We start from the raw sequence: 27843 nt of genomic DNA, 5'->3' as shown, positions 1-27843 counted from the left end.
TTCCTTGACCATCTTCATCCAAACATAACTCACTGTCCCCTCGTTACCCTCTGCACTTTCTGTAAGCCTCAGCTCATTTGGCTCTTTGACCTCCTGGACACTGTTTCTACATCCACAAGCCACAAGCTGTGGTTATTATCTGTTTCTTTCGCTCACTGTTATACTTCCCTAAAATCAGAATTCAGAAAATGCTGTGTGCAATGAACAGACTTCCTCAGATACCTCTTATCTTCTCCATTAGGTTCAGATATGACTGCAGAGTGAGAACAACATTTTTAAGGCTTTCTAATACTTCTGAGCCACTTTTATTTCAAAGTCTATGACATAAATTGGGACTTTTTAACAACCTAGGAATCTTTAAGATTAATGATCCTAGAGTCCAGGTTTCATATCCCTTTGTCTCTCTCTCCACAGCCTATAAACAAACAGCTGATTTCCTCCTGAAATTTCTTGGTTAAAAAAACAATAATTACCTACTTGACTAAGGATACCAGTTATCTGGAAACTAAGAAATGAGGATGTATATGACGAAGGCAGTATGACCCAAACAGGTGCTGCTCACCCACACTTCCCTGCCCCATCTCAGCCCAAACTTCAAAAGCCCAGAATTGGCTGCAGAAAGCCACTCAGTGCAACTAATAGCAAATCACAAAAACAGTAACTAGGAATCTAGATAAAATCACACATAACTAGGTAAAAAACTCTGTTAGAGTTCAATGTAAAAAATTTTACTTAAGCCAATTTAAATTTTAGTCCATAATACTGTAATAGTAAAGTCTCAAAGTCATTTACCCTTTGGGATCAAGAAGGTCTCTGACTTTTTCATTATAAATTTCCATATAGGACACTTCTACTTTAAAACTCTGCTCTTCATTTTCCTCTTTCTGAGTTCGTTCAAAGAGTCCACTGCAAAGTCTTGGAATTAATCCAGGTTGGTCAGCTGTGCCCATCATGGTATAAGATTTTCCAGATCCTAAAAAAATGAAAATTGCAGTTATTACTGTCTCTTTGAGAAGCTGAAATACATAAAGCTCTTTCCAATGCTCAAAATAAATTACTAGCACTTAGGAAAATGCCCTAAATAAAATAAGAAATATACCCAAATATAATGATGAGACTATTAAGTACAGAAGCTTTCCTACTGCACGTGGAAAAGTCAAAAGTAAACATCCTTCAAGAAGAAAACAAAAACTTCTTTAAGCATTTTCAGAGTTTAAAAAATTACCTAAAAGGGCTGGAAAATAGTTTTCTAAAATCAACAGGGAAAATCCATATGATCAATAATACTATTGTGCCTACTCTCAACCACTAACCATACCAAAAAATTATGTTATCCCTATAGGCCCCAGAGCAAAGTAACCTACTACCCTTGACAATAGTGTAGAAACCAGAGTAATCTTTTCCTACCATAAAATTATTTTCTCCATTGTATCAAGAATACATATTCATTAACGACAATGTAGAAAACATCAGAAAATAGAAAGGAAAAAAAATCCAAGCAATCACACTCTTTAGTATAATTCTGTTTCTTTTCTTAGTAGCAGTGATTTTATAAACATACTTTTATTTTATTTTTTTATTGATTTGACAGAGGGAAAAGAAGGGAGAGTGAGGGGGGAGGGAGAGAGAAGAGAGAAGAGAGATAAAGAAAAAGAGAGAAGCATTGATTGGTTGTTCCACTTATTTATGCATTCACTAGAGGCCTGATGCATGAAATTCATGCAAGGGGCTCAACCCTCGTAGCCGGGGAGGCTGTCTCAGCCTTGCAGCCCCGGATTGGTCCGAAAGGTCATTCAGCTGTCCAGTCTAATTAGCATATTACGCTTTTATTATTATAGCTTGGTTGATGCTTGCATGTGTCCTGACCAAGGATTGAATCCGCAACCGTGGCATACTGGGACAACTCTCTAAACAACTGAGCTACCTGGCCATGGCCTATAAACACACTTTTAAACAGAAGTTGCTGCTTTTGTCACTTGACACTTTATCTCATTATCATAATTTCTAAACTAATACACCACTCCTTTTATATATATTTATACATATATATAAAATTATTGATTTCAGAGAGGAAGAGAGGGGGAGAGGGAGAGAGAGAGAGAAACATCAATGATGAAAAAGAATCACTGATTGGCTGCCTCCTGCATGCTCCACACTGGGGATCAAGCCCAAAATCCACGCATGTGCTCTGACCAGGAATCTTCTGGTTCATAGGTCAACACTCAACCACTGAGCCATGCTACCTGGGCTAATACACCACTTCTTATGTACCAGGCCTTTTCTAAAAGTTTTCACACGTTAACTCATTGTGACAACCCACCCAATAAGAAAGGTCTATACTTATCAACATTTTACAGACAAGTGAACTGAGGGGCAAGTTTCACTGTTAGTCAATGGCAGAAACAGGGTTGGAGCTGGGATAACCTGGATCAGAGCCACCGCCCTTATAAATACTATACACTCTGCCTCTTAACAATATCATAAGCATTTTTCCATGAAGAACAGTTTTCAATTGGACAAGGGTACAATATACCCTTAAAACAGTGACTCCTTCACTTTAAGTACAGTGACCACAAAGGTACAGAAGTCAAAATGCTCCTTATCCATCATAACTGATAAGATGCTACAATATGCATCCTTTTTGGTATATTTTCTATCATAACCCTTAAAGCTTAAAAAAACAACAACAGCCCTAACCAGTTTGGCTCAGTGGATAGAGCGTCGGCCTGTGAACTGAGGGGTCCCAGGTTCGATTCTGGTCAAGGGCATGTAACTTGGTTTCGGGCGCATCCCCGGTAGGAGGTGTGCAGGAGGCAGCTGAGCTGATCGATATTTCTAACTCTCTATCTCTCTCCCTTCCTCTCTTTAAAAAATCAGTAAAATATATTTTTAAAAAAACAACATATATCATTTAATATTACCAGTCTGTCCGTAGGCAAAGATACATGCATTGTAGCCATCAAAAGCATTTTGAAGAATATTCTCTCCAAGGCACTTAAAAACATCATCTTGACCTAAAAGAGAGAGAAAGAAAGGATGTTTTAAGACAAAACTACACATGAACAGTTAAAAAAAAAAACAACCTCAAAAATGCACTTTTTTTTCAGCTTCTCTCCAAAAAAATACTTTTAAATTTGATGAATGCTTCCAAAGACTAATGTTCTTCAGGATATTTCTAGTTAGTACCTGAGACAAAATGAGTAAAAAGTTCCCGATAAACACTGGCCAAAAATCTTCTGCAATGCTTTAAAAAGCTAATGAACTACTAATTCAGTAAACTGTGATTATAAATATCTGAAATTTAACCTTGGGACCTAGGTGGAACTGAAATTAACTATATACCCCTCAGCTAATGCTTTATTCAATAGCTACTGAATTCAAAACAATCATATATATATAAATTTCTTCTCCTTTTCCTCAGTAATTTTTTCACTGGAAACGTTTATTTTTTTTTTTATTTTTTAAACAAGCTGTTAAGGCAAAAATAGTCTTACCAGGCAGAAAATACTACTCTGGAACAAAATTTCAAGTCTCTCTATAATTCACGGGTAGCCTGTTTTACTTTTGTCGCCAAGGTTTTGAAACCAGTGGTCTATGGTGACTAGCAGCAATTCTCCAGGGACTCTTTTTTTTTCTTTACTCAGTGGCAATTTTAAATTACAGGGTTCATAATATATACCAGCTAGGACAGAGTGGAAGATATTGAAAATTTCTTCTAGCTTTCTACCATGAACATAAATAATAGGGTCAAATGCTCCTCTACAGGCTAAATCAAATAAGCCATTCAAACTCAAGTCATGAATATTGTGATAATATTGTGATTTTTTTTTAAGAAATATATTTTTTGTAACTCAAATGGAATTTCCTAAGTGTCAAAAGTTATATGTCTTTTGTTATGTTAATGAGGTTATTCTTGGGCTGCACCAAGGGATGGGGGTGCTTGGCAGGAGAACCAATCATGTGATTAGAGGTTTGGAACTTTCAATCCACCTCCCCTCTGGGGAGAAGAGAGGAACCGGAGATATAATTGATCATCAATGGCCAGTAATTTAATCAATCATGTACTGAAGCTTCTAATTCTATATAGTAAAAGGCTGATATGCAAATCGACCAAATGGAGAAACGAACAGTCGCTATAATGCACACTGACCATCAGGGAGCATATGCTCAACACAGGAGCTGCCCCGTGGTGGTCAGTGTGCTCCTACAGGGGGAGCGCTGCTCAGCCAGAAGCAGGACTCATGGCTGGCAAGTGTAACAGTGGTGGTAGGGAGCGAGCCTAAGCCAGCAGTCGGACATCCCCCGAGGGCTCTCGGACTGAGAGGGCGCAGGCTGGGCTGAGGGACCCCCACCCATGAGTGCACAAATTTCGTACACTGGGCCTCTAGTAAAACATAAAAGGACAGGGTTTGGAGAGCTTCCAGGTTGGTGAGCACATGAAAATTTGGGGAGAATGGTGCACCTGTAGAGAACACAGGATCTATATGCCCTTTACCATACCTTGCCCTATGTATCTCTTCCATCTGTCTGTTCCTGAGTTATACCTTTGAATAATAAGCTGGTCACCTATAGTAAAATGTTTCTCTGAGTTCTATGAGCCACTCTAGCAAATTAATCAAACCCAAGGAGGAGTTGATGGAAACCTCTGATTTATAGCCAACTAGAGGCCCGGTGCACATATTTGTGCACCAGTGGGGTCCCTCAGCATGGCCTGCAGGGATCGGGCTGAATCTAACATCCAACATCCCCCAAGGGGTGTAGCAGTGCACGAGGCGGCAGGCGGCTGGGGAGGAACCGCTCCCACTCATCCGGGCCCTGCTCATCCCAGTCAGCTGAGCGTCTGCCCCCATCTTCCACCGCCACCCCTCGCCATCTCCTGGTCTGCTGCACCCAGCTATAAAGAAGTGGGTCCCTAGGGCGGAGCTCCCGCAGCCTCGCTAGCGGTGCAAACTGAGGCTCGGAGAAATGGGGTGAGTGCCCGAGGGGCGCCCGGGGCAGACCAGGGAGTTGCAGTAACTGCGCAGCTAGGTCATCCACTTTGCGTGCCATCCTGCAAGTCCTGGGGTGGCTCTGTTCTGATAGGAGGAGGTGGGCACTAGGAACAGAGTTCGTGGTCTCTTTTTTCCCTCTCTCTATCCCTCAGTCCTGGCTGCCCAGGGAGGACGCAGCTGGAGGGGTTGACGGGAGTCGGGGGGGCACTGCGCCTCCGGAATGGTGTCTGGGGAGTGGCGGAATTTGGGCCGAAGGCCTGGCCTCCCAATGCAAACTGCAGCTCAGACCCACCTGCTTGCAATCTTTCATAGATTCAATCACCTGTTTCTCTTTTCATCTGTCCAAGTTGACTGGCCCCTGGTGGTCAGTGCATATCATAGCAACTGGTTGACCAGTCGTTTAGGCTTTTATATATATAGATTGGACCAGCCGGTGTGGCTCAGTTGGTTGAGCGTCGGCCCATGCACCAGAGGTCACTAGTTTGATTCCTGGTCAGGGCACATGCCTGGGTTTTGGCCTCCATCCTCAGTAGGGGGCATGCAGGAGGCAGCTGATTGATGTCTCTCTCTCATTGATGTTTATATCTCTCTCACTCTTTAAATATATATATGGAGTCAATTGGTCCGAAGTACAGGTAACAACCTGAACTATCAACTGGTGTTTCTGGTCCAAGGAGGGGAATCACTGGAACCTCTAATCTACACCTGGATGGTCAGAAGCACAGGTAACAACCTGGACTTGTGATTAGTGTCTGAAGTGAGGTGTGGGGGTGGGGGCAGTCTTGTAGGAGTGAACCCTTAACCTGTGGGATCTGATGCTATCTCCAGGTAGACTGTGTCAGAATGGAGTTAATTGTAGGACATGCACCTGGTGTCTGCAGCATTGTTTGGTGGCGGTGTTGGGGAAACACCTCTGCCCTCACAAACTGGAAGTGGGATCCGGACACACTTTAAATATGGGAGGCCTGGATGCTGTTATGTTTGTTATGTTTTAAATGCTATAAATAGCATTCCATTATGCCTCACTTCCTAGTTAATTTACCAGATTAGTACATCATCAACATACTTCCGACTGAAGCATTCTTTAAAGTCATCATTGGGCCAGCTAGACCAAACTGACCTTAACTTTTTGAAACAGCTGTAGAACTGCTGTTTCTCATGATAAAAGTCAATACAACATGACGCTCAATATTTAAGAGTGATTGCTTAGAAACAGGTGGGGTAAGCAGTTAGGAATAAAGGAGATAAAAGGCTATCACTGTAGTCCTAAACTTGTGATGAAAGAGGGCTTGAGACAATCATCATCAAAGAGAGCAACAGAATAACAGAATTCCAGAGCAAATTTACAGAGAACGTTGTACATTCCTCTTCAGCAGAGACAGAAAACAGAACACTGAAGGGTAAGTGATTTACTCAAAGTCACAGGCAGTCAGAAGTAGGACCTGGATTAAAACTCAAGGTTTCATTTTCTCCGTGGCTTTGTATTCGTTACACCAAACTGCCTCTCTAGACCACATCACAGACATCTAAGGGACTCTAAGTGGCTACTGCGTACGACTGGTGCCACATAAGGCCTCGAATGCATGTAAGATAACCTCAATCGTGTGTCCTATCAATCTAACTTGATCACCTTAAACCAAGAACAGCTCACTGTGAAGCTCCCATTTCCCAACCAATACAAAAACTCTAACAGCAAAGACTAGAGGAAATTCTCTACACAGTTTTTAAAGTTACACAAAATAATACTGATAATTTATAGAAAAAAACCATTAAGACACCTTTTCTGTATTATCAGCAGTTAATAGATCTTACCTGCATACTTTTCTCTGACAGATTCATCCATAGACCAGAAACAATGATCGTATGCAAACACCTGTTGAAAAATAAAAATAATAGTGTGTATTAAAAGCAAAACCTTTTAAAAAAGAACAAAATCTTAACATACTTATAACATTATAACATTGATAACACTGTTTATAATAGTGAAATAAAAACATTGTCTCAGAATGAAGATTATTAAATTATAGTCTTACAATGCACAAATAAGCACCCAATAGATGATATAAATTTTATTTCACATGGAAAACTTCACAATGTGAGTAACAAAAAAAGAGGGGGTTACAAAACAATATGTACAATAAGATGGCTATTATACACACACATATACATGAAGTGTATTTCTGCATAAGATTTGTATTCTTTGTTTTCTTCTTTCTGCTTTTATGTAGTCTCTATATTTTTATTTTCTGAAAGAAAACAAAGATTTCCTTAAAAATAAAATGTAGGCACTCTCCTTTCCTGAGAGCTTGCCTGTGCCTTTCCCTTTCCCTTCTCCCTCTTCCTCCCTGCCCCAAGCACCTTCCTCACTCCCAAGCTCCATGGCGCTTCCTTTACCTCTAAAGCTTGTTTTCCTAAGCCAGTGATGGCGAACCTATGACACGCATGTCAGAGGTGACACGCAAACTCATTTTTTTGGTTGATTTTTCTTTGTTAAATGGCATTTAAATATATAAAATAAATATCAAAAATATAAGTCTTTGTTTTACTATGGTTGCAAATATTAAAAAATTTCTATATGTGACACGGCACCAGAGTTAAGTTAGGGTTTTTCAAAATGCTGACACGCCGAGCTCAAAAGGTTCGCCATCACTGTCCTAAGCCCATTTCTTCTAGGAATTCCTTTTCCACCTCTGTGATTTACCAAATAACTGTTCTCTTACAAAAAATAAAATAAAATGTATAGATGATTACTACATCAAGTTGAAAATAGCTATAAAATAGCAGATTCTTTAAATAAAGTATTACACATCCATGTGCAATTTTGTATAGCTTTAAGATGTAAAAGACTAATAAGAAAATGTTCATATATTAACATAAAAGTTATGAAAGTCTAGACCATGATCCCATATTTGTACAAAAAAAAAATCTATACAGCCTGACCAGAGCATCGTTGTTCTGTGCCTGGTATCTAGAAATAAATTAATTAATTAAAAATAAATAAAAATAAAAACACCTTCAAGAAGGGAAGGATCAGAACACCCATTTTTGTGCAAAACAGCAGGCAGAGAAGGCATGTGCTGCCTGGGAAGGGGCAGGGATGGAAAACACAGGCTAGAAAGGCAAGCCGAAGCTTAAGAGCTTAAAACACCCAAGAGGCAGGAGCCCTGGAGCCCAGAAGCTACCACCCAGCTGCAACTAATCCTCAACGTTTTTCCAAAGCAAAACATGTATCTATCAATAATGGTGGGGGTTCACTATGTTAGTAATTCTCCAACAGGGAGAAGACAAAAAGAAGAAGGAAGGTGGAAGGTCGTCCCCAAGGTCTGTGTATAAAAATATCAGGTAGGGGCTGCTTTTCCAAGTACATTCATCAGCCAGGGTGAGAATCATTTCAGCCAGGCTAAGATGAAATAAAATGTAAAGCTCAAATTAAGTTTCTTCTGTTTTAGCTTTCAACTCTCAGATCTCTGATCATTTTATTTACTTCTACTCTTAATAAGATTAAGTAGGAACCATCCTGATTCTTCTCTGGGAACCTGAGCGCCTCAGGTTCCATCACCATACTTGTATACTTATCAAGGATCGGGCTCTAAAAGGCAGTCCTCTCTCCGTTATTATGAGTTGGTTTCTTTTCTTTCTCTTTTTAATTTAGGGATTCCTTAAACAACTGAATTTCTTATTCTCAATTCCAGATGAGAAGCTATCACTAAAGTAACTATAATAACAGCTGATAAGTCCATGCTAGGCTACTGAGGTACAAAGGACATCGAGGTACAAAGAAGTTAAGAACCTGGTGGCTGGCAGGAGGAGGGGCTGGGAATTGAACCAGCCTTTGAGCCAGCAGTCTGTTCACCAGTAGGCTCTCTACTTCGAGGCTAAATGAGCTTTATTCCCCCAATTTTTTGAGAGCCCCACAGCCTGGTACAAAGTTGGAAACTAATGAACGCTTAATTCATATTTACTAACAACACTGAATGGTCTTCTTTAAGTTTTAGCAATTTTATAAATTATTATAAGAATTTTCCAGCCATGGATTTCCTAAAGCAGACAAGCCCTTTTCTTTCTAAACAACCATTTTCCCTTAACTATTCTAATAAAAACTTTTTTTCAAGTAACAGAGAAGAAACACACATTCATTATAACAAAGTCAAATAACACAGAAGCATAAAGTAAAAAATAAAGGCCTCCCATTCACCAAGCATACCACTCCCTAGAGGTAACCAACGTTAATAACATGGTGTTGGTTCTTCCATACTTTTTATATCAACACATTTTCTTTAAACATTAATATACAGTTGAATTAAATAAAACATGAATAGTTTTAAAATAGTCATATGATGTCTCCTCACATCTTTACTGGAATCTCCAGCCCCTGCTCTAACAAAAAAATAAGAAAACAAAAATAATCCAACACCGACCTGGCCAGTGTGGCTCAGTTGGTTGGAGTGTTGTCCCATACACTGAAGGGTCTCGAGTTCAATTCCTGGTCAGAGCACATGCCCAGGTTTCAGGTTTAATCCCCAGTCAGAGTGCATGCAGAGGCAACCAATGGATCTCTCTCACATCAATGTTTCTTTCTTTCCCTCTCCCTTCCTCTCTCTCTCTAAAATCAATAAAAAAATAATAATCCAGCACCTTTACATAGAAAAAAATGACATAAAACTAATAAAATTAGTTTTACATATATAAAGAAATGAGTGCCATATTAAACTATTTTTTTTACTCATTCAGAGTTCCAAATAGCCAGGCCTATACATATTTTAGCAACAATAATAGAGAATGGAACTACAATTCAACTATGGACTCAAAAAAAGAATTCTAAGAATGCAGATAAAAATCTGAATTTCCTGGAAGGTTTCAAGTAACTTCAGAGAATGGTCAATTCAAAAATATAGTTCTGGTGCCCACTTTGGCACACCTATAAATTCCATGATACAGGAACTGACGCAACCCAAGGAAGTTTCTTTAGAATCTGGGCTCAAATCTAAGATGAAAGCATGTTCCCTTCTAAGGAAGCTGTGGGCCAGGGCAGGTTTCTGTTGGCCTGAGAATGTGTCCCCAGCTGTCTTGGGAGCAACAAAGATGAGTCTGCCTAGTGCAGTTCTGACCACAGATTGGAACAACAGGTTTTGAGCCAATCCATGGTGAACAGCAGAGCACAAAAGGAATCTGTGTTGCTGTTGCCAGGAGACTGGCCATAATTGGTCAAAGTACAAATACAGTTTTTCCATAACGCTCCAGTCCCTCTTGTGCCAATAAATGGCTTCGAACTTATGAATACGCTGATTACTTTTACCGAAGTGGCAAAGAGAAAATACTTTTTGAGAAAAAAATTGCCAGTACTTCAAAAATATGTACCCCAGATCTTAACAAGCTTCATATAATACACCAAATCTCTTACCTTTGGCTGGCTTCTGAGTTCCCCAAAGAGATGTCATTGTTGACATGAAAGAAAAGGGAAAAGGTTTAAGAAAAACGTTTTTAGTTAAAAGATTCTTTTTGAAGGGTAAAAAATGATAATAAACATCATGTAAAATTTTATTAAGACTAAAATTACAACATGTTAATTTTAAAATCAAACAGCAATTTAAAATACAGGATCAATTAACTAGTAGGGTAGAGTGCTAATTATAGAAAACCAACTTGTGCCTCTATGTTAGAAAAAAGATTAATTATAATTTTTACTTTAATTTTTAAAATACTAATATTTCTGCCTTATACATTCTTTTATCCTTGTATATATGTCTTATAAGTACGTATGTAAAAATCTTTACTTTTTATCATCTTATTTCACTTCCAATTAGTTTTCTCTGCTTTGATATAGCAGCAGTTTCCTCTCTTCCTACATAGGCCCTTCTACACAAAATGAATTTGAAGAAAAATAAGTTAAAGGAACACCTAATTTTTTTTGCCAGTGAATTTACTGAATTACTCACCTATTACTTACTTTCTATGCTTCCTCAGTTGCTTCTAACCCCCCTCCCTCCCAAAACTGCCACTTACATCTCCTCAGGTACAGGAATATAACTCAATCCAGTGTAATTCTGAGATAGTTTCAAACTTAGAGTAAAATCATAAAGAAAGCACAAGGAACTCCCTTCACCCAAATTCACCAATTGTTAACACTGCCATGGCTAATATATCATTCTTCCCAGCCACTCTCCTCCTCTCTATATAGCTACATATATACACATACACATATACACACATATATTATTTCATTCTTAACCATCTGAGAGTAAGTCACAGACATGCCCCTTTCAGCTCTAAACACTTCAGTGTAGAATTCCTAAAAACAATGATGTTCACTTACAAACCAACAGCACAATATCAAAATCAGGAAACTGAAGAATAAATGAAAGTACTTTTGAAACTAGAGTGAAACAGGAACAATGACTGGAACTTTGGGAATAGTTGGTCTCTCTCAGAGGATCAAAATGCCAGCTCAAACCGAAAATTACATGAAAATGCTTCCCTCCAACTGTCTGTAAATCTTCTTGTCCTTTGTCTCATACAATATTTTCTCCTAAAATGACTTCAATGTGCTATTTGTATTAGACAATTTCAGTAAGAACACTAAAACACAAAGGAACATCTCACAAATGAGTGACAGTTGTCTAATAGTTTTTGTAGTAATAGCTAATGTGGCTAACATATAAAAGAAAATAATTTCTCTGGAATAAGAGATATGGGAAACCGTCCCTAGGAAACGACTTGTGAAATACCACTAGAAGTTACTGACATATGCTATCATCTTTTAATAGTCTTTAGAGGCAAAGCAGATTCTCATTGATTGCAGACAGCTTAGTTGTAAACCTGGCTGGAGGTTGGAACAGAGCCAGCACATGAAACGCCCAAGTTAGACCAGGCACATGGCATGCTACTTCACTTAATTCTCACAATAACTGTGCAAACCACTACTATTATTCCAGTTTTACAGATGAGAAACTTAAGGCTTGACCTGTCCAAGATACAATAATAAGCAGCAATGACTCTGGGATGCAAAACTAGGTCTTCTGACTCCCAAGTCCATGTTCTTTTCCTCTCCCACAATGGTCAAAACAGTCGCGTCAAGTTTCTTCTAGATTTAAGAATCTATGAGTCATATATTAATAACTGCTTCCATTAACAGGAATATTTTCCGTGTATTAATTTCCCCCATTCTAATTATTACCCAATGAAAGATCACCACTTGGTGCTTATGCCAATGTAAGTTTACTTATTCATTCTATTTACAAAAACTCCAACCTGTCTTTTCTGGGAGAAAAATAAGATATGTGGTATAATATTTCAATTTTAAATAAAATAGTTTTACACAAAAATCAGCTCTTCCTAGGTAACAACCAACAAATACTAAATTTGATAAATATATGACATATAGCAGAAGACTTCATGGGATTAACCTGTATTTAGAACATAATTATAAAAACAGAAACAAACTAGTAAATTAATTACAGGGCTAAGTTTCCAGTCAGGGATTCTGGTGGCTACAACAGTAAAGCTCAAATAACCTACAGAGCCACTGGAAACCCAAAGATGTAATTACAGCTCTGTACAAAAAATAAATGAGTAAATTAATTAATTAAACAAAACCTTTCAAAATGTAGTTGCAATGTCTCACTTATCCCAAAGTTCCTCAGTAAGAAACCTCAGCTAACCAGATCACAGTGGAGATTTAGAAAGCAAGGAAAACCACCCCTAACCAATCAAAAGAGACGTCACAAGGTAAAAGCATGAAAGTCTTAGTTTCTCAGCTGAGTTTAATTACTTTATATTGTGGTTGTGGCTTAACTTCATTTTTGAAATACCTTCAGACTTACGAAAAGTTCCAAAAATAGTACAAATAATTCCTGTCTACCCTTCATCCAGCTTCCTCAAATGTTAACATCTCATATAACCAGTTATAATGATCAAAACCAGGAAATTAACCATCAACAAGATTTATTAAATGATCTAGAGCCAACCTTTGTTTGCCAACTGCCCCACTGATGTCTTTTTTCTGGTGCAGGATCACACATCGCATACAATTGTCACATCTCCTCCAATCTGGGACAGTTTGACTCTTATGACCCTGACACTTGAGGAGTACTGACCAGTTACTTTGTTGAATGTCCCTTAATCTGAGTCTGTCTAATGCTTCCTCATGACTAAATTCAGGTTACGCACTTTGGCAAGCACAACACAAAAGCAATGCCATGCCCTGCTCAGTGCGTCATACCAGAGGCACATGATGATGTCCCTGCCTCATTACTGAGGATGGTAACCTCTGACCACTTGGTTACAGTTGTATCTGCTAGGTTTCTCCATTGTAACATTATTAATTTTCCTTCTGTACATTTTTCTTGTGGGGGAGACTGAGACTACATAAATACAATATCTCACCATACTTTCACCCACAAATCTTAGCACCCATTGATGAGTCCTGCCTGCAACAAATGCTGCTTCCCACATGGTGACTGTCTAGTTACTGAAGATGTTAACAGCCCAGGTGGACCAACATGGATGGATGTGCTTTTTAGGAAGAGGACAGCCTGGAAGCAACAAATGATTTGGTTGCATCTATGAATCAGCTACTCACTTCCTTCTTTTTACTCATCTGGCTTATGCTCATTTCTTATTTAAATAATAAATCACACCAAAAAAATAAGTCAAATTATATTCCTAACATTTAGAATGCCACCATCTGAAGAAGAAACTTAGTGATGATTTTATATATCTTAGTGATCTTGTTCATTTTTATTAACATTCCTGGCAATTACACAAATAAAACTGATGTTGAGTCCAAAAATAAACCACAAAGTATTGTGTATGTGTAAAACACAAAGCAATGTCAGTAGAATGATGTAATAAATCAATTACTGCTGTCAAACATTATATCAAATACCATCACTTCTTTTAATTTTAAAGATTTAAGTTTCTGAAACCTTCACAATTAGAAATATTTGGAATCTCTGTTTTAACAAGATCCCACTCCACCCCACTCTATTATGGATGTATACATCACAAAGAGCTTATTCTAATACAGCCAAACTACGTAATGATGTTGTTGCTTTCTTGGACTTAGCTGGCAGTACCAGCAACCGAACAACAATCTGTGTGATGATCATCACTTTTTCTGTCACCCCTCCCCCAGTGTGCTTTTCACATAAAAAATAAAGCTGACCCAACTGAAAATTTAGATACTGACAAGACTCACAAAGGAGGCTTATCAATCTTTGCTCATCTAGCCAACTTAGTAAGTACAAATATCACTAAAAGCCCTATTCACTGTTTCTTCGACATTTAGAATGCTCCATTCAATTTTGAAGAATTAATTTTTAAAGTATCAGTAATAGAGTGGGGTATTTTGGAGAATAGCATTCAGGATATAGAGGGGTTTAAAAACGCTATCACTGAAAGAATAAATCAAAGCACTGGAACTATGTAGCCTGGACCAGAGCGGACTAAAGGAAGACATGATGCCCATCTTCAGAGGTGAGAAGACTCACACTCTTAGGGTAAGGGGGAAAGCAGACTTGTTCTAGGTCACTTCAGAGACTAGAACTCCAGCAGGACCTGCTGGAGAAAGTTAAAATAATAGGGAATATCTCTTTAATGTAATTAGCACTGGGGTTGTTTTTTTGTTTTTTTAAAGAAAGAAACAGTATGTTCCCATCAGTGGAATTATCTAAAGCGAGAATAGGAGAGCATCTAATGAGGATGTAGAATGAATGAGATGTTACACAAGATTACTTATATAACTTTTTATTTACAACAAAAAAACGAACATTAAGCATCCAACAAGTTACTAGTATATTTCAACATTTCTATCAGTGATACTTGCAGAACACTAGCACATCAGAGGTTAACCAAGCTAGGTGGTGCATCATACTCCACATCACATCCTTAGAAGATTCCTCCTCTCCAGCAAGCTAGTTAACTTCCTGTATTCCACAGACCTACACTCAGATAATGCCACTCCCACTAACAACTGTTTATATAAGTCCTACTCATGTGAGAAAAATTCAGAGCAAATTCATTCTCCCTCAAAAATCCTTCCACAAGAACCCTAACCAAAAGTGAGTTTTTCTTCCCCAATTCCTGTAAGTCAAAATGATCTCTACTGCCCAGGTATTATCTATCATTTTGTCACATGATATAAACTTTTTAACATATGGGTCAGCTGGATAGACTATTGAAATACTCTTAGACTCCAAGCAAAGAAAGGTCTTATAATTTTTACTTTTCTCAGTATTTGTGGTTATCTAAGGTTTCACAATTTATCAATCTACTAGAGGCCCGGTGCACAAAATTTGTACACTCGAGGTGGGGGGGAGTCCCTCAGCCCAGCCTGCACCCTCTCACAGTTCAGAGCTCTTAGGGGATATCTGACTGACATCCAGGGGGAGAAGGCCTAAGCCAGCAGTCAGACATCCTTAGCACTGCTGAGGAGGTGGGAGAGGCTCCCGCCACCACTGCTATGCTTGCCAGCCATGAGCCTGGCTTCTGGCTGAGTGGCACTCCCTCTATAGGAGCACACTGACCACCAGGGGGCAGCTCTTGCATTGAGTGTCTGCCCCCTCGTGGTCAGTGCATGTCATAGCAACTGGTAGTTTTGCATATTAGCCTTTTATTATATAGGACTAGAGGACTGATCCACAAAATTCATGCAGGGGTGGGGGGGAGGTGGTGTGTCCCTCAGCCCAGCCTGCACCCTCTCCAATCTGAGACCACTCTAGGGATGTCTGACTGTCCGTTTAGGCCCGATACCTGTGGGCAGTCGTACATCCCTCTCACAACCAGGACTGCTGGCTCCCAACCGCTCGCCTGCCTGCCTGACTGCCTGATTGCCCCTAACCGTTTCTGCCTGCCAGCCTGATCACCCCCTAACCACACCCCTACCAGCCTGACCGACGCCTAACTGCTCCCCTGTCAGCCCGATTGCCCCTAACTGCCCTCCCCTGCAGCCTGGTCTCCTGTAACTGCCCTCCTCTGCTGGCCTGGTCACCCCTAACTGCCCTCTCCTGCGAGCCTGATCCCCCCCCAACTGCCCTCCCCTGCTGGCCTGGTCGGCCCCAACTGCCCTCCCCTGCTGGCCTGATCGCCTCCAACTGCCCTCCCCTGCTGGCCTGTTCGTCCACAGCTGCCCTCCCCTGCAGGCCAGCTTGTGTCCACATGGGGGCGGCCATCTTGTGTGTTGGAGTGATGGTCAATTTGCATATTGCCTCTTTATTATATAGGATAATTCATCCGCTTCCTTGATTGTAGTAATCTGCTGAGATTTCTCCATGACTGAATTGGATTTATGTGAAAAAGGTTTTTACTGAATATGAAATTAATTAACTCTCCTGTCCCCTCCCCTCACCCTTTCTAGATCCAGTTCCATACTTCAGTCTCCAAACCAGAGGTCACACCCTCAAGGTCCACAAGCCCAATATAGCCCACAGCTGTAATTTTTTTTTTTTTTTTTAGTCCTCACAGTATTGACCAAAAGTAGAAAATCAGAAGATTTCAAATTAAAATTCTCTTGAAAATTCAGAAGATCTGGAAACACTAGGCCTGAATTTCCACATACCGACACTGCTATCTTCCACATGGACCTGCCAGGCAGGCAGCCGAGTTTCAAATTCCTGCTACTAAGAAAGAAAACAGAACAGGATTTTCTTCATATTCAAAGAAATTAGAGACTCACAAATTCACATAAAAAAAGAGATGGTTTCCAAATCTAATCCCAAGAATCTAAAACGGAGTGCCACCACAATCATATCAGGACTACACTACAGAGTCCGCCCACCCAATTACATAATGCAATCCCCTTTAATTCCTCAACACACAAACCTGGCTATCAAATCCTAAACCAGGAATCCCAAACTCAAATGTCACTTGCAGCAATAATGTCATTAGAATTAGTAGCCCTTGTCCTTACAATAAGCATATTGTAAAGAAATTCATATATTTAGAATTCAGACTTGAATTTGAAAACCCTGAAACTTCTGGGGGAACAAAAGCATACTTTAAAAGGCCTGGAGCACATACATTTGTGTACACTCAATAAATGTTAGATATCATTATTGTGATTTTGATCCATGATGCAATGGGGTTTAAGTCAGCTAGCAGATTGAAATTTCTAGCTCATTGCTAGAATTACTCCCCAAATCCATTCCCTTTTGAAGATTTCCTTAGCTACCTTATGTGGAGAGTTAATTTCCATTCCCAACTAAATAATTACTACTTACAAGGGCATAAACTGCTTAATTAACTGAAGATTACTGTGTTTACCCCTTTCCTGGAATATGGTTTTCATCTTTGAAATGTCTCTCAAACCCATTCACTCTTTCATTCAGCAGTATTTACTGAGTAACTATATATATAAAAGCCTAAGCAACCGGCCAATCGGCTGGTGGCTATGATGCACATTGATCACCAGGGAACAGATTGTCAATGCAGGAGCGAAACCACAGGCATGGAAACATGGAACAGATTGATGAATCTCAGAGGAAAGGAGGGGAGAGCGGGAAGAGATTAACCAAAGATCTTATATGCCTGGCCTGCGGGTATCATGCCGAAACCAGCTCTCTGACATCCCCCAAGGGGTCCCGGATTTCGAGAGGGCGCAGGCCAGGCCAAGGGACCCCACCAGTACATGAATCCATGCACCGGGCCTCTAGTCTACTATAAGACAGATGCTAATCTCAATATTGGAGAAGCTGTTGAGCAAATCAGATAAAAACCCTAGACCTATAAGATTTCAAATTCTATTACAATAGAATAAATAAACAAATATAAAATATAATAGTGCTATAGAAAAAAAGTAAAACAGCAAAGGGGTCGGGGGATAAGGAGGGGAGCTGGGGTTGACCTTTTGGTCAGGAGAAACTTCATGGAATGGCGTCTGCACAGAGGCCTGTGGGAAGTAATGGAGTGAGCCATACAATTAGGCAGCACACACAGTAATGCCTTATTTCATCTCCCCCTAGGTCTGTCCACCACATACCTTCCTAACTGTGCTCTAGCTAACTCCAGTCTCTTTTCTATGATTCTTCACTCACCCAATATGTATCTAAACCATATAGGACTGATCGGGTCATAATTCTGCCTAAAACCCTTCACTGGCTCCCTATTCCCTATAAGATATAATTCAAACTCCTTAAGCAAGAAAGGCTCCTCACACCGGCCTGTGTAGCTCATTGAGCGTTGACCTGTGAACCAGGAGGTTATGGTTCGATTCCCGGTCAGGACATATGCCCAGGTTACGGGCTCTGTCCCAGTCGGTCTCCAGTGTGGGGTATGCCGGAGGTAACTAATCAATGATTCTCTCTCATCATTGATGTTTCTATTTCTTTCCCTCTCCCTTCCTCTCTGAAATCAATATATATATATTTTTTTTTTATTTTTTTTTTATTTTTTTTTAAAGAACGGCTTTCCACAATATCACCTCTTCCCACCTCTCCAGAGACAGAGATGCGAAATCTGAGAAGCTGAGACAGCTGGAATTTGCTGGCCAGAGAGAAGGAAGAAATCCAGAGAAAGAACTCAGGAATCTGACCCTCTCCCCCATCTTATACTGAATACTAAATTGTATAGGCAGGTAAGACTCCAAGTGGCCATATATACTTATACACTATCTGGGAAAGAACTACTATTGGAAAAAAAAGTGTAGAATGAACAATTTCCAGTGCTCATACAGGGACAAGAATTATAACCAGCCACAGTAGAAAGATCTTAAACACTAGGGGGCATTTGGCATAGAGCCCAGAAAACCCACAAGTTAGGATTACAGCTAAACTCACCCTAGTAAAAAGGCTACTCTGGCCCCAACCCAACAAAGCTTTAAACAAGCCAAGCCCTAGCCAGTTTGACTCAGTGGATAGAGCATCGGACGAAGGACTGAAGGGTCCTTGGTTCGATTCTGGTCAAGGGCACATACCTCAGTTACAGGCTCCATACCAGCCCTGGTCAAGGCCCATGTGGTATGCAATCAATTGCAACCAATCAATGTGTCTCTCTCACATCAATGTTTCTCTCTGTATGCCTTTCCCTTTCCCTTCCACTCTCTCTAAAAAATCAATGGGAAAAAATATCCTCAGGTGAGGATTAATTTTAAAAAAAACCTATAGAAAGAGGAAAAAGAATTATGGATTAAATTGAGGCCACTACCAGGAAGTGGCAATGTTTTACAGCCTAAGAACAAAGCTGTACAGATAGATATTGTGAGGAACAAAAAAATGCCTGAACCAGCAAGAGCCAGAGAGAACCCCAAACCAAGAAAATCCCTACATTAGACAAAAAGGATTGTTTAAACTACATGCATCAATAATCATCCAGGTTTCATTACGCTTTGTGTGAATTAGACAATAATGGGCTACTGAAGAGACTGGAAAGAGGAATCAAATAATCACAAAGTTCAATAAAAACCTTGGCATTTTCTTAAGAGCTACCAATTCTGATGCCTTTAAAAAATGCAATAGCCCTGGCCACTGTGACTCAGTTGGTTGGGTGTCTTCCTGTGCACCTAAAGGTTGCCAGTTCAATTTCCAGTCAGGGCACAGGCCCAGGTTGCAGGCTCCATTTCCAATAAGGGGTGTGCAGGAGGCCACTAATCCAATGTTTCCCTCTCACATTGATTTTTCTCTCTCTCTCCCAATCCCTTCCCCTCTCTTTAAAAATCAATTTTTTTAAATCTAAAAAAAAAAAAATGCTATTGTTTTAAAAATATAAACAACTTAATATATTCTAAATATATGTTTATGTGGGTTTTTAACAGTTTTATTGAGATCTAATGTATATACCACAAATTCATTCATTCTCAGTGAACAATTCAATGAATTTTAGTAAATGGACAGAGCTGTGCACCCCTCACCACAACTACTTTGAGAACATTTTCCTCACTCCAAAACGTTCCCTCAATCTGACTGCAGTCAACTACAGGTCCTACCCCCAGCCTCAGACAACCACTGATCCGCTTTCCGTTCTTCGTCTTTTCTGGACATTTGATATACTAAGTGTACCAGTTAATAATGCAGATTTTTCAATAGATGGAGTTACACATATGTTGATATATATGCGATTTGATATGTATGCTATTTTGTTGTATTGACAGCAAGCTTCAAAACTTCCTATGTCAAATTTGCTGAAGGTGTTAACATCATAGATATTTTTATGCTTAAAAATGTTGAATTTCATGCCAAAAAACAGAGCATTTGTGGGAAGTTTTAATTCATTACTATATTTTGAAGGAAAAGTTATGTATATTTCGGGAAGCTTATGCTGAACATGCTCCATCTCAAGATACTTGTGAACACTGGTTCAAACGCTTTTAGAAGTGATGATTTCGATGTGAAAGACAAAGAACGTCCAGGTCAACTGAAAAAGTTTGAAGACCAAAAATTACAAGCATTATTGGATGAAGATGCGTGTCAAACTCAAAAACAACTTGCAGAAAGATTAAACGTTGCTCAGCAAACAATTTCCGATCATTTACAAGCAATGGGAAAGATTTTAAAGGAAGGAAAATGGTGCCACATCAACTGAATGAAAGACAAATGGAAAACCGAAAAGTCATCAGTAAAATGTTGCTTCAACAGCACAAAAGAAAGTCTTTTTTGCATCAAATTGTGACTGGCAATGAAAAGTAGATTTAATTTTGAGAATTCCAAATGCACAAAATCATGGGTTGATTCAGGTCAACCATCAACATCGACTGCAAGGCCAAATCGCTTCAGAAAGAAGACAATGCTCAGTGTTTGGTGGGATCAGAAAGGTGTGGTGTATTATGAGCTTCTAAAACCATGTGAAACTGTTAATAATGATCACTACCGACAACAAATAATCAATTTGAACCGCACTTTGATCGTGAAACGACCAGAATGTTCCAGAAGACACAGCAAAGTAATTTTGCTTCATGATAACACACCATCACACACTTCAAAACCAGTTAAAGACATGTTAAAAGATCATCTTGCCTGGGAAGTATTAACCCACCCGCCATATTCACCAGACCTTGCTCCTTCAGATTACCACTTGTTCCAATCGATGGCACATGCACTTTCTGAGCAGCATTTCAAACCGTGCAAAGAAGTGAAAAATTGGGCCTCTGAATGGTTTGCCTCAAAACAAGAAAAGTTCTATTGGGACGGTATCCACAAAGTACCTGAAAGATGGGGAAATGTGTGCTAGCAATGGACATTACTTTGAAAAAAGCACTTTTGATGTTTCTCTTGAAATTATCGTGTTTTCTTTGATATCAAACTCCGCATTATTAACCGGTACACCTGGTAAATGGAATCATACAAAATGTGGTCTTTTGCATCTGGTGTCTTTCACTTAGCATGATTGTGAGGTTCATCCATGTTGTAGCATGTTATCAGTTCCCCATTCCTTTGCATTGATGCTGAAGTGTATTCTGTTCATCCATTCCCCAGGTGATAGGCATCTGGGTTATTTCCAGTTGGGGGCTATTCTAAATAGAAGGCTTTCATTTCCTTTGCATAGATACCGAGGAGAAGAGCGGTTGGGTCACAGGGTAAGTGTATATCTACCATTTTAGGATGCAATCAAGCTGTTTTCCAAAGCGTCTGTACGATTTTACATTCCCATACACAATACAGTTAGAGTTGCTCTACATCTTCACCATCACTTAATATTGTCTATCTTATATATAGTTAGCCTTTCAGGTGGGTATGAAGTGGCACCTCATCAAGAGACTTTAATTTGCATTTCCATTAGGACCAATGAATAAAGTTGAAAGCCTTTTAAGAAGTGTTTCTATTTCACTTCAAAGGCAAAAAAAAAAAAAAAAAAATTCTCACAATGTAGTTTCTATCTATATTTTTAGACTATTACAAGGATTGACAAACTCCTGCTCAAATCCACACTTTTTCCTTATTCTCATTCATACTTAGTTCTCTATACCATTTCTATTACTTCATTTATTACTTTTATCTCTAACCACTTTTGAGCTCCTTCACAGTTTTTGTGAAGACATTCATTTTTATTCCCTTAGATACCTAAGAGTAAGGCTGTGGGGTCATATGGTCAGCATGTATTTAACTTCACACTTAATACTTGTTTTACGGTCCATATATGTAAAACTGCCTAATTAAAATTCAGGTCAATCTGTTTTGGACCAAGATCAATATGTACAAATTTATTTTAGTAATTACTGACATCCACACTGGATGATTCAGCACATACACCTGAATCACTATGTCAAAGTACTCTTTTATTGCATTAAGTCTAACTATTAAAACACCTATAATCAGATGGTGCCATGGACTTAACAGCTAAAGTCCCAAGAAGCTTTCAATCCTATATAATAAAGAGGTAATATGCAAATTGACCATCACACCCTCACACAACTTGGCTGCCCCCATGTGGTCAAAAGATGGCCATCCCCATGTGCTCACTACATGTGGCCTCCACAAGATGGCCAACGGGAAGACAGTTGTGGGTGACCAAGCCAGCAGGGGAGGGCAGTTATGGGTGACCAGGCCAGCAGGGGAGGGCAATTATGGGTGACCAGGCCAGCAGGGGAGGGCAGTTGGGGATGACCGGGCCTGCAGGGGAGGGCAGTTGGGGGGGGGGGGGAACCAAGCCTGCAGGGGAGGGCAGTTAGGGGCAACCAGGCCAGCAGGGGAGGGCAGTTAGGGGTGATCAGGCTGGCAGGCAGAAGCGGTTAGGGGCAATCAGGCAGGAGGCAGGCGAGCGGTTGGGAGCCAGCAGTCCCGAATTGTGAGAGGGATGTCCAACTGCCAGTTAAGGCCCGATCCCACAGGAATTGGGCTTAAACCGGCAGTCGGACATCCCCTGAGGGGTCCCAGATTGGAGAGCATGCAGACTGGGATAAGGGACACCCTCCCCCCACCTCCTGCACGAATTTTGTGCACCGGGCCTCTAGTGTAAATAATAAAATAACAAATCACTAGATATTAAACACCTTGTCTTCATGGCAGGATTCTGTAGGAAAAAGCACTCTACGCTTGCAATTAGGGCTAGAAACCCTTCATTGAGTTTTCATTCTGCATTGCATTAGCTTTGTGATCCTAACAGTCACTTAACCACATCAGACCTCTCTGCTACTTCAGTAATCAAGTGAGGCTACTCCTACATACTCAATGTCACACTTCTATACAATTTCATGTAGGGACGGGGCAAGGGACAGAGCTTGGGAGCTCGGCTTGGGTTCAAATCTAGATTCAATATATGTTCATTCTCTTACCAGGTCCAAGAATTACTGCAGATGCATTCGTGTACTCTTTTCTTTAACCCTCACAACAACCCTAAAGGATAGATCCTATTATCTTCCTCATTTTACAAGTAGGGAAACTAAAGCTCAAAAAGATTAAGTAACTTGCTCAAGGTCAACAATTAAATACAGTACTCAATTGGCGATTCAAGCCAAGGGTGAAGCAATATTCTGCTGAAGGGACAAAATCAGAAACATGCAGGTCTGGTGAGACCAGCAATACTGCATCTTCTTTCCGGAACCAAGTTGCTAAAGTCAAGTACATGTAGTGGCTCTTTCTTCCCTTCATTAGTTTTCATGTTTTATTTCTGCCTTCCTTCCCCCCCACCCCAACCCCCGGCACGAAATATGGTTTCCTGATTAGGCAAACAAACGTCTAGAAAATGTGTTCCAGTCCCCAAGTAGACTAAGTGATGTGTGATGTAGGGGCAGAGGGGATACAGGTATCTAGGTAGTAGAGTTGTCTCGCCTACCTAACAATTTAGCAAAATACATCAATTTTTGTGCAACACAGAGGAGACAGGGGATGTGGGGAACAGGGACAAAGGGCATGGGAAATATCTTAGAGAAGAAAAAAACACCTTGGCTATGTCCCAAGATATAGCCATCCAGCTCTTAAAGAAACAGGATACCTTCAGGACTTATGGTATTCTTCAACCAAGCTAAAATGTTTTGAAGAAAGCAGCAATCTCTGAATGCATGAGTTTAAGGACAAAGGGGGAAAAAGTACTGGAAGCTTTTGAATGCAAATTTAGAATCTTGGAAATAAAAAAGTAAATGAGGATATGAATTCTTAAAATTAAAACTCAATTTACATACAACATGTCACCAGTACCACATATAGGAGGTATACTAGCAGATTTGTTTTTGTGCACTCACCTTCATACATGAGTGTATCTGCAGATAACCAGATGAAATACCAGAATATTAATCAGTCAGTGTTCCCAATTCCCAGCAGTGTTAAAAGGAGACTTGCCTAAGAAACTTGCTTAACTGTTGAAATTATTTTTTAAACATTCAACAGATTTAAGTCTGTAGTTTTCATATCTTTTTAACAATAGAAGCTACCTTTTATTACTGAGTGTCAAATACTTAGTACACTTTAGTTCTAATCCTCACACCAACCCTATGGTAGGTCTTACACTCTCTTTTATAGAATAGTGAGGAAAGAATGGCACAGAGAGGTTAAATAATTTGTTCAGTGACAAAGTTGGATTCAAACTGAACTTTCTCTTTCTAAAACTATGCTCTTTCTACTTTAACATTCTGCTTCTCTTTCTCTATGGCAAATGATGTGGGAGAACAAGTTAAAGACAACTTGGCTTGTTTCAGGAAACCTGAGGAAAGATGCTTGTTTAAAATGACCTGATTTGAGTTTTCTTGTTTGTTGTATGTTTTTTCCCTTGTCTTCAAATAAAGTAGGCAGCATGAGAAAGTGTGCTACAAACCAGGGAAAGCTAGGTGGATAAGCACATACAGCGGCACACAGCTGAAGCTACATGGCGAGTTTCAGCTTAATTGAAATCTTGTTTGGGGAAGATTGCCCCTTCTCCTGCTCTTGCCCAACCTCTGCTAGTTCCCCCAAAGCACTTGGTCTTAAATGAACTGAGAAGGCTAAGGAGAGAATATTTGATTCCTCATTCTCCCTGTTTCCAGGTGGAAGAACTCCAAGAAAAACGCCTTGATGTCTCTAAGCCCCTTCACTGTGTCCTCCTGAGGAAGGGAAGAAAGAATTATGGAGTTAATGGTGTTAAAGAGAAGGAGCTGGGTACATGGGCACTGCTCCTCCATACCACGCAGGAAGCCTGGGTAAAGCTGTAAATCAGGGGTCCAGTACCAGGAAGCCCACTTACCCAACAGCCCTAAAGCCATTTTCTCCAACAGCCCTATCAGTAACTGAGATGAAATGGGATGCAGGAAAACACAGTGGTAAAGAGATTAGGCTCCGGGATTAAATTGCTGCTTTTGAATCCCGGCTCCACCTGGTACTATGTGACCCTGGGCACATGCTCGAGTTTCCCTTATCTGTAAAATGTAGACAACAAGAGAACTTATTTCATAGGATTGCTATGAAGATTAGAACAGTGCCTGGCACAGGAAAAGCAGCACGTGTTAGTGTTTTAACTTTTGATTTGTATATTTCCTCTCTCTATCTTACTGATCCCATGACTACCAGTTCAGAATTGAGGTGGGAAGTAAAGGGGTGGTGTGTACGGGCTTTCTAAAACCCCAACAGAGAGAAGAATCTCTCTCAAAAGTAAGACGATGAATGCCTTTGACTATGATGACAAGGGGAAGCAAATGTCTTATTTTACTCTCTAGTCAACTAGTTTGGAGAAAATGCCAAAGAGCTAGTCCAGAGGAGGGAGACAAGGCCCTGGGTGCCGGGATTAAAATCCTCCCCCAGTTATATTCCATCAGTTGTAAATTCATTTACATGTTCTCCAAGGTGGAGGGCTATTAGGACACCCCCTCCAAATGGTTCATTCTGCTGTATTAATCACATCACTCACTCACTAATATAAATTTGGTGGCTTTTCCTAACACCACCTCTCCCATCCCTGTTTTATGGGTATCAATTGATTCCCCCCTTGAACTGCTTAAACCTGCTTCCTATCTGAAACACCTATTGGTCTTGGGACATTATGAGTACAGTTACATTGTGCTTACTGATAAGGATGAAAATATGAGGTTCCCAGAACTCCTTGCATGTTTCCTTATAACATGTTTAGGCTGCTGGTTATAACGTTGTATCAACTGCTTACAAGTCTGCCTCCACACCAGCTCCTTCATCTTTCTTTTCTTTTTTTTCTTTTTTTTTTTTTTTAAGGAGAACAAGGGAGAGAGAGGGAGAAAAGGGGAGAGAGAGAGAGATCTGTTGTTCCACTTACTTATGCATTCATTGGTTGCTTCTTATGTGTGCCCTGACCGAACATCGAACCCACAACTGTGGCGTATCCTGACCACACTCTAACTGAACTACCAGACAGGGACCGGCTTCATTATCTTGATATATCTCAGCACCTAAATTTAGTTGACTGCCTGCCAAATTGTAGGTATTCAATGAATGTTTACTGAAATGAGAGACTAGGAGTCAGGTTAACCGTGGCTACAGTCTCTCTAAAGTAAAACCTTCCCTTATAAGTCTGTCCTCAAATCTCCAGACACAACTTTTTCTATGTATATCTTTGTCAACATGTTGTCCTTCTCTTATTGTTACACACTGAACTCTAAACTACCAGTTTCCTTAAGAAATCATGATCTAAATCATGATCTAAAACCTAAAAAAGAGCCAGAAAATGTAACTTATTCCTCACTGAATTCCAGATAACAGTTATATAGGAGCAGGTCTAGAGAGCAACCACAAGACAGAAAGCTCTGAGATAGAGATCTTTGGAGAAAATTAATAAAATGGTATAACTTCGAATTTGAGAAGGAAAAATTTAAGAATGTGCTATAGACAGAATAAAAGATAAAACTCCGGGAAAAATAAAAAGCTATTCAATTAAGTCATGGTCCAAATACAAAGCAAACAAAAATGTGATATAATCTGATGCAATTGATGGAATTTATGATAACTTATTTAAATTTTATGCTAGAACACACTCCATCAAATAGCTTATGGGTTGTGATAATGAACCCAGAGAAGGACAAGCAATCCTAAACACTACCTGGTTTAACACTGAGATAGAGAGATGGATGGATGGATGGATGGAAGGATGGATGGATGGATGGATGGATGGATGGATGGATGGATGGGTAAATGGGCAAGCAGGCGGATAGGGAGGTGTAGGGATGAATACATACATACATATAGACAAAATAATGTCAACTTATGAAAAAAGCAATTGGGTTGTGAAATAGAAAAGAGGGAAGGTCTTGGTAAAGAAGGAATGAAGGGGTAATGTTTAAAATGTATTTACAAAGAAATACAGGTTTCAATATGTTATGTAAAAACATCACAGAAATGACCAACAGAAGAAATAAAAGTTATATAAAACAGTAGGAAAGCCCTAGCTAGTTTGGCTCAGTGGATAGAGCATCGGCCTGTGGACTGAAGGTTCCCAGGTTCCATTCCAGTCAAGAGCACATGCCCAGGTTGCGGGCTTGATCCCCAGTGGGGGGTGTGCAGGAAGCACAGTCAATCAATGGTTCTCTCTCATCATTGATATTTCTATCTCTCCCTTCCTCTCCAAAATCAATAAAAATATATTTTTTTAAAAAACAGTAGGAAAAGAGGTTGTACATATAAGCTAAACTCTTCAGGGAGTCTAAGAATAATAAATCAAGATATGCACATATTAGCTAGAGTAACTATTAAGTTTTTTGCTTATGTACCCACAAAAAAACTTGTAAGTCCTCTTACATTTTTAAGTTCTCACATAACATTTTTCAAAAATGAGTTTAAATAACTAAAAAGGATATAATTTCTGAAATATTGTATTTTTAAAATAAAATTCCTTTTAATATATCCCTCAGTGTCCAAGTACCATAAATGTCTGTATATTTGGGTAATGATATTTTATTACTGATACTATCAACTATTTTTTAAATGAAAAAACCCTCTTCTTTTATATTCAGTAATTTTATATCTTCACTTTCCCCCCATGAACTCATATTCCCATTCCA

At 39.6% G+C, this 27843-nt stretch overlaps 1 protein-coding gene across 9 annotated transcripts in view; it reads right to left on the bottom strand.

The window, feature by feature from the left end:
- Positions 1-27843, bottom strand: part of KIF13B (kinesin family member 13B) — a 208038-nt gene that overhangs the window by 132140 nt on the left and 48055 nt on the right. For 8 of the 9 annotated variants that reach the window (XM_036311930.1, XM_036311932.1, XM_036311923.1 and 5 more), the window contains 4 exons: positions 10393-10405; positions 6804-6864; positions 2922-3014; positions 793-973 (listed from right to left, as the gene is read on the bottom strand). In XM_036311930.1, coding sequence (XP_036167823.1) covers positions 793-973; positions 2922-3014; positions 6804-6864; positions 10393-10405 — 348 coding nt within the window. Of the gene's footprint in view, positions 1-792; positions 974-2921; positions 3015-6803; positions 6865-10392; positions 10406-25884; positions 26045-27843 lie in introns of those variants that run through there. The other variant, XM_036311928.1, reaches the window with a different exon arrangement.

The sequence above is a fragment of the Myotis myotis genome, unplaced genomic scaffold, assembly GCF_014108235.1.
Source record: "Myotis myotis isolate mMyoMyo1 unplaced genomic scaffold, mMyoMyo1.p scaffold_m19_p_6, whole genome shotgun sequence".
NCBI lineage: Eukaryota > Metazoa > Chordata > Mammalia > Chiroptera > Vespertilionidae > Myotis > Myotis myotis.
This window is presented reverse-complemented; position numbering and strand designations above follow the sequence as displayed.